The following is a 13,967-nucleotide window of genomic DNA, read 5'->3' on the forward strand; positions in this document are numbered from 1 at the left end:
CAGACTAAAAATGTGAATTAGCTCTGAAAGATACATAATATAAAATCAATTAATACTATTGACTTGGGTGTTTGATGTAATTTGAATTTAAATTCTAATTGAATTATCTGGAGATAGACTAAAAAAGATTGCACAATATTCAACATTACCTGAATAATTTGCCATGGGGAATCCAGCAATGTTCTCTGAGCTCTCTTCAGAAAGCCTCCAAGAGTTGCGGAAGGTCCCTGACTGCGAATCGGTGCAACAAACTCACCAGCATCAGCTTCATTAGAATCAACTGTGTTACGTTTACCTATTAGAATAGAATGTCACAGAATTAAGCATTATGATTAATGATTTGAATCCACAGAACATTGAAGTTAATGGCCCCCAACAAACCACACCGTATAAAATATCTATAATTATGTATGATTTAATGGTATAATTTTATCGGTTACATGTAAGTTGTACGTATGCAGTTCATCATGGGACACTTATTCATGCGCCGCAGTACGTGAAACATGAGTTCGTATAACATTTCATCAAATGATGAGTTCTTCGTTGAACATTTCACCGTGGAATACATTTGTACGTATCTTACAAAATGCGGCGATAGTTTACTAATAGTACTGTTCCAATTAGATTAACCCTAACCTAACCTAGTAAATACATCTCCACATGTTGTAGCATACGTACAAATATACTCCACGGTGAAATGTTCAGCGAAGAACAACGAATAAGTGTCCTGCGGTGAACTGTTTACGTACAAATTTCCGGATACGAATTTTATCATAATTTCATCAATTATCATTTGGTCAGAAGGCCAATTCTTGAATGAAGCAGTATTGCCGGTTGCACAACCTAAGCGCAAACCTACTACAACGAAGTATATTAAATGTCAACCGGTGGTGTCGGGTACAGTATGCAATTTAGTATACACGCTTTGCCGGTAGAGGCGCTAGTAACTATCCGTTTGACTTTGACATATTATTAAACGTCAAAAATTTGTACGTAGTGAGCTTAGGCTGTGCACTATTAACCTTTTCCACTCGAAAATTTTTTTATAGGTACATACCACCCACTCGAGACTTTTTTCCGTAAATAGCATAATTTCAATATAAAACATTTAATTGGTGAAAAAAATGTAAAATTTTTTTTTTTTTTTATTTCTATAAAATAGATTTATAATGAATATACTGTACTTATTTTTAGTTTATTTATAATTCTTCATTGTGTGGTATTTCACAAAGCAATCTCCAATATGTAATCCTGGCTTATCACAAAATCGTAATGAAATAGCGGTATTTAGAGAAGTGGCTATAAAGTGTAAATCGTCCATACATATAGTTATGACTGTAAATATGATCCAAATGATTTGCCTTCCAATACACTTGTAATATAAGCAGCCGTCTCGTAAATTTTCTAAATTAGTTTCGGGCTCATAACAACTCATTCCCAGTGCGGTACACATTATCAAAAGATTTCTCAAAAAATAATAAATCGATACGTAATAATTTTCATTTGACTCATTAGAGTATTTCACATTATATTTGTAAGATTCTGAATCGGCATAATATAATAGTAAGTATTGTCATCAAAAACAGTCTATTCAAATATAAAACTGTAAACTATACGAGACGCCCCTGCTCAAGCGAGAACCAATAAAAAAAATAAACACTTCAAAATCATGCGTGACAAACAACTTCAGTTCACTCTAGTCTGGGAACGATCAATAAATAAAATTTATGTGACAAAAAAACATTGCTTGCAAGCAAGCGACCTACGAATAAAAAAAGAGAAGATTCCGATAAAAATACTATGTAGAAATTACGCACACAGTATTATTTTGCCGACTTCTTTCTCAGATAAATGTAATAACCTATTATTATTCATTCTAACTTGATTGAAATCGCATTATAAAAATTGCTGAAAATATTACAAAAAATGACTTTATTGGCGTGCCGCCGCTACGGCGGCACTCGAGTAATACGGGAAACTTCTAATGCCGCCGATATGGCGGCACTCGAGTGTTAAGGGTTAATGTCGGATCTCCATAGCCTACCTCCATCATTCGCCACTGCCTTCGAGTACCACTTCAGCGTAATGAGTTTTACCTCTGATACGATAATATCATATTATGTAGACATCTTAATAAATTAAATACACCGGTGTCTTGGAACAAGAGTGTAATATCTCAAAAAAAAATGCGATAACGATAGGTACAACTTTCACGACTATTCAATCCTCTATCCAACAACGAAATATATACAACGAAACTGTTGTATAAATTTTTTATTTTTTTGCGTTATTTATTCACAAAAATACAGTCCTACTTCTAATGAAATGACGCGTATGCATTGGAGTAGACTGTAGTAAAATACTTACAACGAAACTTAAATAATAATTTAACTTGCTACATCTTCACAACTACTGTCAGATGTCAGTTCTATCAATGTAGTTCATGAGTTCTTTGTGTTCATTTTACCAAATTATCTCTAATTCAATAAAGTATTCTATTCATTGTTTTATGGCTTGGTTTAGTGAAGCTAAAATCTCTAGATTCAACTACAGTAATGTCCCGGTTATCTGTGCATGAATTTAATTTTAAAAAAATCGTTCGCTTTCGTAAACATGAACCTCGCTTAGGAAAATTCAAACTGATATTAGAAAGATTCCTGCAAACAAACCAAAATCACGGATTTTCTTAATAAAATAATGAGAATTAAACATGTTAAAATAATTGTCTGCTTTAGAAATGTATAAAAATATTATGTAGTATTTTAAAAAGAAAAAACCATAGTTCGGATTATCTATGTTTTTAGTTTATCCGTGCCGCCTCTCCCCACCAGGAGTCTAACGTATCTCAAAACTATGAATTTTAACATACTACAGTATTTTTCTAACACGCCGACATGTATTATACAATCATCACATAGGTACCTTTTTTCCGTTTGGATCCCACACCTCTTTGAGCTGCTTGCCAGGCCCATTTACTCTTTTGAAATACAATCCACGCAGTTCTTTCTCCCTACAAATAATCCAAATGACACAACATTTACTACAAATACATGATATTCAATACACATTACGAGATGGACGATGTTTGCTATTAATACTTCATCCAATTTAGTTCCTGATTGTTTTGCGTAATCCCTCCCCTCCATCCAATAGAAGAAAATTCTTCAAAAAAAAGGAGTGTTTGATAATATTAAGCGCCTAGTTTAAGAATCCCCCTAAAACGGTTTTTGAAAATTTTTGAGTTAGATAGGTATATTCGCCGGTGTTTTGTAAAAAGGGCGAATTAACCAAAATGCTATTTAACAGGAGGATTTTTAACTTTTGACATTTATTTGTTAATTACCTGTGGATTATAAACATCTAACAAGTTTATAATAAAGCTAAAGAATACTGTCATTATAATAGGTATTATTATATAATATTTTAAAAGGTATAATATGTCACATTCGCTTTTTATTCATAATACTAAATGGATATTCACCCTTACGATTATCGTTTTTAAGTACTTTCCTGTGGAGATACAAATTCACCGTTTTTACACAACAAAGCTAGTGGGGTACATATTGTATTTTCATTAAAATTTCGATTTCGCCAAAATGGTTGATTCGCCCTTTTTACAATACACCGACAATATTTAGATGAATATTTTTGTTACCTATATGATGGCCAAAGATTGCAGTTTAAAAAACGCCAAAAATTGTCAATACATTAAGGTAAATTTCAAAACCCGCTAAAATAGTTGGGTGTGCTTTTCAAATACCCCTAAAATAGATAAGCCAAAATACTCTTTAGAATGTACGAATTAAAAAATAAATACATTTAGTTCACAGATTTCATAGATGAGTTTTTCTCAAAACTACAATATTACCTAAAATCGCATCATATGTTACCTTTGTCTTTCCGAAGGGAGGCGGTGGACCCAAAGCTTCTCTCCATGTAGAATGTTTGGTGATCTCAGCAGTAGTTGCCGAAGCTTCCCTTTTTCGTTTAACAATCGTAACCATCGGTCGAATAATACCCGCTGTCATACTCTTTGATGTGCTTCCAATGTCTTCCAAATCGCCAATCTAAAAGATGGAAATCTAATATTGAAAGAGTCCCAGAGCACCGATTAGTTGTAAGAGTTTAAGTAAAATAAAATTCACATTTCAACTTTTCAATGGTCACTAAGAATTTTCCGAAATTATCTGATGCAAATTTGAACATAAAGTGATGACCAGTTGAAAAAAAGATTTAAGACTCATAAATAATATTTGGGTTATTAAAGACCTTTTTTTCTAAATAATTTTAGAATTAAGTCTATCAGAAGTTAGCCATGTGGTTAGTGAATTAACACGATAAATTTTGCATAAATGTAGGTACAGTATAACCTGGTTTTTACGTGCCCGGAATTCACGTTTTCCCGGCAATTGCGTGTAATTTTTTCAGTCCCGATGTATTTCAGTACATTTAATACCCGCATTTACGTTTTTCTTTCCCGCGATTTACGTCGGAAATATTCAAAATATGCGAGTTACGCGCGCTTGACAATGATTGGGTCGTGACATTCGAACGGCGTAAGGTGTTTGGAGGGAAAACTCCGTGTCTTTAGAACGGCCCACGGTGATTAGTCAGCGAGCGACGCTGTGATAGTTCGGCGCATAACATGGTGATTGGTCCATTGGTCGCCATCTTTTATTTTGGCATCGTGTTTGTGTTTTGTATACACTCCGTCTGTCATTATTCTCACAGGAGATGACACTTTTAAATGTTTATATAGTCTTGAAAGAGAATTACATATAATATTATTACTTATGTCAGTTTTTCCAACTTCTAACTATTTTATTTTTGCAAGAAAACAATTTTTGGGTCCATGTCTTGAGAAAGAGTAATGGAGCGCCAGTCCCACGTGCTTTGCACTATCGGTCACTCTTAACTGCAGTTCCGTTGAACCAACATTTTACTACAGCTACAGAAATCTGCCAATTAGCGACTATGAATAATGGCAGAATTGAAAAACGCAAGTAACAGTTGTTAAAGTAGAATTATATCGAAATGTTATTAACACTTATGTTAGATAAATTAATTTAACAGCGACTTCTTTGCATCTGGTTGGTAGTGTATCCGCTGCAGGTAGGCGTCTAAGGAACACAAATGATCTCTTTGTCTTGTGAAAGCCTCTATTATTGACAACTATCAGAACGGGATGCATAATTATATTGCATGCAGCAGTTAAATTATTGTGAAATGCACTGAATTGAATTACTGGAGTATGTTTCACATTGCTCACATTTTGTGAAGAATCACCGATTTCTTCAGTTTCCGTATTGTTCTCGAGAATAGGTTTGGGCTTCAGGACAAACATTTCACTAATTCTTCTCTGTTTGAAGACATCATTTTTTTCTAATATTTTTTTGTGCAACCATTCAGGGTGTTTCACCCTGGGCACAGGATTGGCGAGCTGAAACAAATACATATTTACTATTAACATTATTATTGAGATAGAGCTCGCTAAGCAGATGAAATGGCAATGGGCTGGACATGTTGCTCGTCAAGTAGACAACTGCTGGACAAACGCCACATACAGTAGTACCCAAGGGGCAGTAAACGCTAACAGAGATGCCCTAAAACCTGATGGATAGACAAACTCATAAAGTTCGGTGGATGTACGTGGCAGCAAATAACTAGGGACCAAGAAGAGTGGAGGGAGCTAGGGGAGGCCTTCATCCAGCAGAGGATCGACCCCGGTGAATGATGGCAATGATTGACATTATTATATTTTTTGACTGCTAATATAGCACCATAGAAAGACAAAATATTACAAAAACCCAAACACTTCCAATATGCATGTTATAATTTGTTTTTCTACGATTTACAATTAATTCATAATTTTTAAGATAAAAACAGGTTTCATCTTAATACACATTTTCAATTGCATCAGCAAAAATATGTTATGTTGCTGAGCTGCTCAAATATGAGAATGATAATATGTGAATGGTTCAGGGCTGAAACTGGTTCCTAGATCTCTTGTTTTCCTGTATAATGTATTGTTCATTTGGTCTGGTCCCGAAAAGTGCTCAAACAAAATTACCAATAGATTATCACACTGATCATTCCTCTGTTCATCGTTCTCTTGCCATACCCCACAAGTCTCTGAAAATTTTATCTAGTTTGCTGTACTTATCTGGATTAATTGTTTTTTTTTCGAAATACTCTAAAACAGTGGTACATAACCTATTTGACAGAAGGGCTGCAGTGGGTGCAAGTGTTGAAAAATAATGATATATTATAATACTACACTAGACATACGTTTTAATTATTTAAAACTAGTTAAATATAAGACACCGATTTTGGACCCACGGGCCGCGGGTTGTGTGTATCAATCACTGGAGATATTTAAAGTGATATAATATAAAGCAGCATTCCATAGAGAAGAAGAAACTAATATTCAAGATATTAGGAGTATTGTCTGTGGTTACTTTATAGCTAAAAAGAAACTATTTAGTAGTAAAAACAAGATCTCACCCCCTGCATAGCGGCCGGAATTGTGATAATCTTCTGAATTGTTCCACTTAGTCGTTCAATATAATAAGCCCAATCCAATACATCTCTAATGTCAATATCGTCATTGATGGAATTATCCTTGAGCCACCGACGAAGATGATATCTCTTCACACTGGCTCCCGTTTGGAAGATGGCCAATGGTATTGCTCTTTCCGTGACTGGTGCTCCTTCAGGCTTCCGAGATATGATAAACTTACAAGCCAATCCGGCGTCTTTCACCATTTGATCGCCAAGAAACTCGGCAAGTCGTTTAGCTGTTGAAATCGATGTAGATTTTTGACTGCCGTATTCTTCGAGTTTCTTTGACATAGATCTGTTTTCCGATATCAATTCGAACAGTTCCGAGTCTGGCATGTTGCTGCCTTTACTATATAATACGTCTAGCCAATAATCTGCGACTTTGGCCACTGCAGCGTAGCAAGTTTCCAACGTGTCACCTTTTAAAAATGCACTGAAGACGGACGACTGGAAGATTTTTATAATTTGAAGTTCACCTCTTCGTTTAACTTCGAAACCTTTCAGTTCTGCAAGCGATCCGTCAAAATCAAATACAGCGTATCGTTTCTTCAGTCTTTTGCCTTCTTCTTTTGACGCAGGTAGAATCATCCCCATATAAGGTCCATCGACTTCAAAGAATATGGAGTTTTCTGACCGTTGGCTGTATTTCATCGCGATTGGATCATCCAGTTCATGGTACTGATCGTTTGTGAAATAATCCTGAGAAAATTAAAAAAAAACAAATAGAATGTACTTATGTAGAATGGTTTCAGATTTTTTTGGCAGTGCAGGTGACTCATTTAATGTGTTGGTATCGTTACTTTCAAATGACACCAACACTATTCCAAAGTGATTTCGTTGTGGCCGCAATGCCAGAAGAATCTGTCCTTCCTCTACCTTCACATTTTATCAATCTGTTTTTGGTTCCAGAGTATAGAACCAAGGCAAGGCCCACTATATTCATGCCGCGGCACGAAACTGTGAATTTCGATCTTATACTTTGAATGCAACAATACGTTAAAGGGAGGGTGCATCTGTGTCATTTATTTATCATCACATAAAGAACTATATTATAATGACCACATAAAATTGTTTCATATCTACCATAAAAAAAGTATCATTTTAAACCGCTTTCAAATTATTCTTTATTTGAATTGAATTTTTTTTTTTTTTTTAATATAAATAAATATTTAATGAAATAAATAACACAGTTACAAACATACAAATGCAATTATTGGCATTTGAAGACTATTTATGACATTCATAAAGAATTTTGACATTTTACCTTGACCATAGAATTCAGCACCGCATTTGGGTAGGAGACTTTAATCTTCTGTTTCTTTGGATGATTTGCAGTGACAACAACAACTTCAGGAAATGACGAAGGCAGGATGCACCAGATGCCATCGGTGTCCAACTCTAGTGGTCTCCCAACCTGTTCGATGATCTCTCTCGCTTTCATGATAATGTGCGCCCCCGTGTAGCAGACAATACCGGCCATTTCCATGCTGTGCCAGCGTGCTCTGAAATTTGTATCAAATCAATATCAACTAATTTAGAAACGTGTGTTCATATTTTTTTAAAGAATAATATTGAACATAGCTTGTTCGATACTGAAAAATAAATGATATTTTATGCATTTATATTATAATGGATCATTTCAAAATATTATACACAACTTATGTTAGGGTCCGATTAATGAAATTCAACTTGTTAAATCAAATCAATATATCCTGAGGCTTTCACGTTTTGTAATAACCGTAGCTTCACCTGTCAGATTCACTATTGGAATGATTATCAAATTTGATTAGGCTGATACACCTCTTTGCCTGATTACCTCGCATACAATTACATCAAATGATATTCTTTTTTCTTTCTTTTGACTATGTCCGATCCTAATAGGATCATATGGGCCTCCATAGAGTGAAAGTTTGTTTTAACAGATTTTTGTTTTTACGAGAAATGGATGTTGTCCACTTGCTTAAAACTTATATTACCTATTAAGGCTCTGGCACTGAGCAATCCAATATTGTGGTTGTTTCCTAGCAGGCACATGTGTATTATTTTCCGCCATTGCACAGATCTCGTAGTTGATTTTGTAATTTTGTACAACCGTATCGCTGTCACTGGGATCACAACTGGCTCGCTGCGACAGATTGCCCTGTGTGTAGCAGGGATGATGCAATCGTGGGTATACACCTAGATCGCTGCCCACCGCGACAGAACGCTTTCTGTGTACCAGAGCCTTTAGGTCCATACTCTGACTCCAAACACAGATTGAAAAACAGTATTCGAACCTGGGACTCATGACATTATAAGCTGACCCTTAAGCTATGGCTGTGTATTTTCAGATCACTGTTTTCACAGTTCATTTAAAAAACTTGTCTTCAGGTTTGCCATATTAGATTAATCAATTAAATTATCTGTATAATACTTGCCACCAAGATTACAAAAATAGAAATAAAAGTATGAAAATATATATATATATATATATATCGTCGCTTAAGAAACAACACCGCGGAAGTCAATTTTTTTTTAACTAAACACAAAAAAAATAAGTTAAAAGGTATCAATTTTCAATTTTTTGAGACGGTTTTTAATTACCTGACTTCCGCGGTGTTGTTTCTTAAGCGACGATATGTAGAAGCCAACATATAGGTAAATCATTCTACAGCCGCACCATGGGCGATTCACAGTTGTATTAGTATAATTTGCTAAAATACCTGTTTCAATGCTAGCAAGCAATTTCAAACCACTACGAATTGCTTTTGCTGTACCTATTGTACCACTGTAGAATGATTTACATTGCATTCGTTATCCATTTTTTAACTTAACTTTTATAAGATATGTCTATCACGTTTCTATAAAAGAATGCTTTTAAAAGAAATGCAATAAACATCTTTTGTAGTCTAATACTTCATTTACACATGCATGGATTTACTGGTGATAGTACGTATTATCGCGGCCATAACTATAAAATGCACGTGTAAACACATATTATCGTGTAAGTTATGAGATTGCATGCATGGATCCAAAAAGTCTAGAAGCTTCTGAAATTTCATGTGACAGTTGGAATTTGTGAAATATCTACACCCGCGCAGTAGAACGATAGTAGCGAACCAGCTGAAAAAAAAGAACTACAATAGCACCATACAATGATAACATTGTATCTCGCTTACGCTTCAAGAATAAGATTGGTGAGACAATCAGCACTTTTACGTGTAAACAGTTATCATCGTGATAGTTTAAAATACACACTATTGGTGCCAGTAAATCCTTGCACATGTAAAGCCGCTATAATACCGGCATAAAATAGTTAAGTATGTTTGAATTATTTTACACCTACCCTCTTCTCATGACATATCCATAGAAGGAATTGAGAATACACTTGTGCGCCAGCTGTAGAGAGTCGTAGAGCACTTCGCAACTCTTTGCGAGTTTTATTTCTCCTGCATCGCCTTTGGCCACCGCATCGACAACATTCTGTTTCGCCTGCTTGTTAAGCGCCTTGTATTCGTATCGTCTGTCCCTATTATTCATCGAAAAGTATAATGTAGTAAATTATTTGGAGAGCAAATTTCATTATATAGATCGGTTGAAACGTTGCTTGATAATTGGGACTGTACTATTGAACTGAATCAAGAACGCCACGACAGCATTCACTTAGCTGGGAAAAATACTATAGACCTAAACCCAGGTATCAAAACGAGAATGGTAAGATACTACAGTAAAACCACGTTAATAAGAAAACTGATAATTCGAAATAAAAAAATCCCTTGAACATTATTTTCATATAAAACCATACTTTTAATTCGAATTTCGTAATTCAAAATGATTTCAGAGTCCTGGCATGTAAAAATATTCAATAAATCGTAATAAAGTACACTATTTCATGAGCCAGTCATTGAAAATTGTGACAGACTTTTCTTAAAACATCATAAATTACTTATTTTATGAAGGTAATAAAAATATTCCAGACATTTTCATCATCAGAGGCACAACTGCACTCATAGACTCCTACTAACTGCACTCCACTCGAAGTAAAAACAATAAAGGCCCACCCACATTGAGGTGCATGTCGCGGACTATCACGTGAACTCATGGCGATAAAAATGTCTATCGTTTCGTCATTTTGCAGAATATTTTGAACGTGCACCATCTCGTAAATTCACTTAATAATGACACTGATGAAGAGTGCCTACTATAATGTATTAGTAATTTGAATTATTATTAATAATTCATGCTAATTTCAATTAATTTTAACTGTTTCTACGTGTGTGTACGTAAAATACATGCGGCATCACGTTCATAGATAATAGAACACAGCCTGCAGACCATAGATAATAGACAACAGTCTCATAGAAAATACATAGTACCAACTGCTAAAAACAAAAAAGAACGTCAGTTTGACAGGTTGACGTGACATTCGAATAGGCATGTGGAATATTATAAAAACGTTCAAAACGTCATGCAGGTACAGATGCAGTGAAGTTCAACGTGAAGTGCGTTTATTCAGCAGATTTGGCAGATTTTTCCAACTGACAATGTTCGTTTAAAAGTTCAAAATGTGCTACGGGATGGGAGCATCAGTCTGATAAGATTTTAAACATCAGGAACAATAACATTACACACTTTTTTCCCTGTAGCGGCAGCCCGTGACAGCAGACGACAAGCACCGTGACATGCACCTCAATATGGGTGGGCCTTTACTCACATGTTTCAGGGCTGTAGGTATTTAATTGTTGATTGTTTATTGTATTTTCACATAGTTTTACTAGAGAACCAATGTCAAACAATTGTGTTGGAATTGCAACTTGGAAAAATACAAAATATTTCTTATTTATTTATAATTCTAACTCATCACATGGTGGTAAATACCTACCTACATTTCTTGGTTCCTTCAATAATTAATGGAATGACACATGGTATTTCACAGATTTTAATTTGAAAGAGCTGTATCGGAAATTTGGTAGGTAAAAAAAATTAATTAAAGAAAATATTTTTTTTTTCCAAAATTTTAATATTTTTCCCCCATACATTTCATATTTCGAATTTTTTTTTCGATTTTCGGCCCGTGGAATTCATATTAACGAGGCAGAGGCGAGGTGGAGGTAGGCTGTTAATAGTAGTAGGGAGGTAGGTTTTCATACATTATTTTAGATATTTTAATAATAGAAGAGTATTTTTATCTAACATGGTTTGGGTAGGCAGGGCTTGATAAATTTAAAAAAACTAACCAACACCATCAGCTGTAATATGTATTCTTAATTCAACAACAAAAAAATAAGTTTGAATGAAAAAGTGTGCGTTAATTTTGTCTGATGGCCCATAGCATACCTAAATATTATGGTTTGGTTAGGCAGGGTTTAATTGAATTTTAAAAACTAACCAGCACCATCTGCAATTTGTATTCTTAGTTAAATAAAAACAAATAGGTAAGTATGACTGACAAAGTTTAGTATGCACTATTTATGTTGGATGATCGCCACTGCAATAATGTATATTTCTTTTAAAGCCATTTGATCAAAATATATACCTAACCTTTTTTACATGTGACGTTATGTGACAGTAGTGAACACTCCTTACTATGTGACATTTAGAGCTTATCTAAAAAATACCAGTAGCGAAGATTCAATCGCAAACGATTATTAAGCATTTAATGTTTAACTTAATGAAATAAAGAAAATGTTTGTCCCATACCTGAACGCTCGAACAGTATCAACGTAGAATGAATTTTCTTTCTGGCAAATTGTTGTGGTTTTAACTTCTTCCTTTGTGACTTTGGTCTTTCTGTATGCTATTCTGCAGTAATCGGCCAATCTCTTCTTCTCATATGCAGCCTGAAATATAAACAGAATGTCTGATGAAATCATTCCAAGATTTATGATTGATTCACTATATTTGGAAGGAATCCTGCTTTCCGTAAGTCTACGTACTTCTAACACAATACCATGTAGAATAAACGTAAAAAAAAAATAACACTACAGTAGAAGCTCGATATAATGGACTAATGCAGATGAGGAGGTGTTCGTTTAAGCCGAAAGTCCGTTATATAAAACCACAAATAAAATCCTATTTACTCGTCTTCAGATGATAATTATATCCAGACACACCCATTGTGGAGTTACGTTAATATTCAATCTCGATGTGCTTGCTTTCGGTAATCCTGCTTTAAAAAAAGAATCAAATTTTGTTTACACTTTTCAATTCAATTGTTTTTATTATAATCAACTTGATACCAGATGAAAGTCTCCCACAGGAGACTACCTCAAAGGGCGGACCGAACCATCATATTTCCCAAAATACCACAGCCTACGTCCACTCTTCGCCGTGATCGCAACCCTCGGCCGAGCGGAACCCGTCTCCTTGAAATTCAAATTCGTCAGACTCCCGCCAAAACAGACGCGGTCTATCAAAAACGGCCGCTCGCGCCGCCACAAGTCAATCCGTCGGTAAAACAGAGAGGTTCCCGACCGACGGATGAACATGACGCCGCCTGTCAGTTGAACGCGCGCAAAAAGCTCTCTCTGACATCAACCGCCGAACCAACAGCATCGACCGCAAAATCTCTTCTCGCCTTCGCTCGCCTCGGACGCGAAGCCAAGCCAGCATCCCGGACAGCCCGCCAAAAAGACCACATCTGACATCGGCAGATCACCAAGCCACAAACCCCGATCCTATCTCCCATCGGACAGCGAGCATCGCCTCGGATGCCAAGCATCAGCAGCTAGGACGCAAAGAAGCCACGTTTGCAGCCCGCCAATTACCGACCGACCGCCATGACAATAACATGTAACGACTTACAATAAACCAGCCTTGACCAAATACCCCGTGCGTTTCTGTCCCCCACCCCCGCTTTGACCTTGACGTTATCACGGCCTGCCATCTCCGCTTCAGAGCGCGCAGAAGGCCGGTGATAAACTCTCTAAAATTACGAAAATGTTTGTAATGTAGTTTGTAATTTCGTTATCTGACGAATAGTAAAGAAATGTTATTAAATCGTTGAGATGCAATCTTTATCAATGATAACATTGTTTTTGTGTGTTGTTTCTTCTTCCTCGCTATCTTCACTTCCATCCTCATTTACCTAAGATCATAACTTTGATCTGCTATTTCACTTTCAGTCATGACGTGATACCAAGAGGCACCTTCGTCAACTTCTAACCATTGTAAACCATTCAATGGAGTAATAAATACATCAAGTCACTTCGAGTAAACAAATTTAATTGCAGTGCAGCTGTGAGAATTAGCAGCCAGTAATGTAAACGTCAGTGCTACGTTCAGTCTATGAGCAGGACGGCATTATAACTCGAATTCCAGTGCGAGAGGTATGGCGTGATTATCATGTGCAGGTACAAGTGGTGATACTTGGATTTCAACATGTAGGTATGACATTGACAGGTTGTTTTTGACAATTTACATATTTG

General features: G+C 35.7%; 1 protein-coding gene across 1 annotated transcript in view; it reads right to left on the reverse strand.

The window, feature by feature from the left end:
* Positions 1-13,967, reverse strand: part of PolE1 (DNA polymerase epsilon catalytic subunit 1) — a 40,029-nt gene that overhangs the window by 13,071 nt on the left and 12,991 nt on the right. The window contains exons 13-20 of the mRNA XM_085948070.1: positions 12,241-12,380; positions 9,887-10,069; positions 7,826-8,063; positions 6,505-7,260; positions 5,270-5,440; positions 3,891-4,067; positions 2,923-3,010; positions 150-295 (exon numbers count right to left, since the gene is read on the reverse strand). Coding sequence (XP_085804196.1) covers positions 150-295; positions 2,923-3,010; positions 3,891-4,067; positions 5,270-5,440; positions 6,505-7,260; positions 7,826-8,063; positions 9,887-10,069; positions 12,241-12,380 — 1,899 coding nt within the window. The remainder of the gene's footprint in view (positions 1-149; positions 296-2,922; positions 3,011-3,890; positions 4,068-5,269; positions 5,441-6,504; positions 7,261-7,825; positions 8,064-9,886; positions 10,070-12,240; positions 12,381-13,967) is intronic.

Source organism: Rhyacophila brunnea, unplaced genomic scaffold (genome assembly GCF_057557595.1).
Source record: "Rhyacophila brunnea isolate RB1 unplaced genomic scaffold, BYU_Rbru_1.0 scaffold_20, whole genome shotgun sequence".
NCBI classification, from domain to species: domain Eukaryota; kingdom Metazoa; phylum Arthropoda; class Insecta; order Trichoptera; family Rhyacophilidae; genus Rhyacophila; species Rhyacophila brunnea.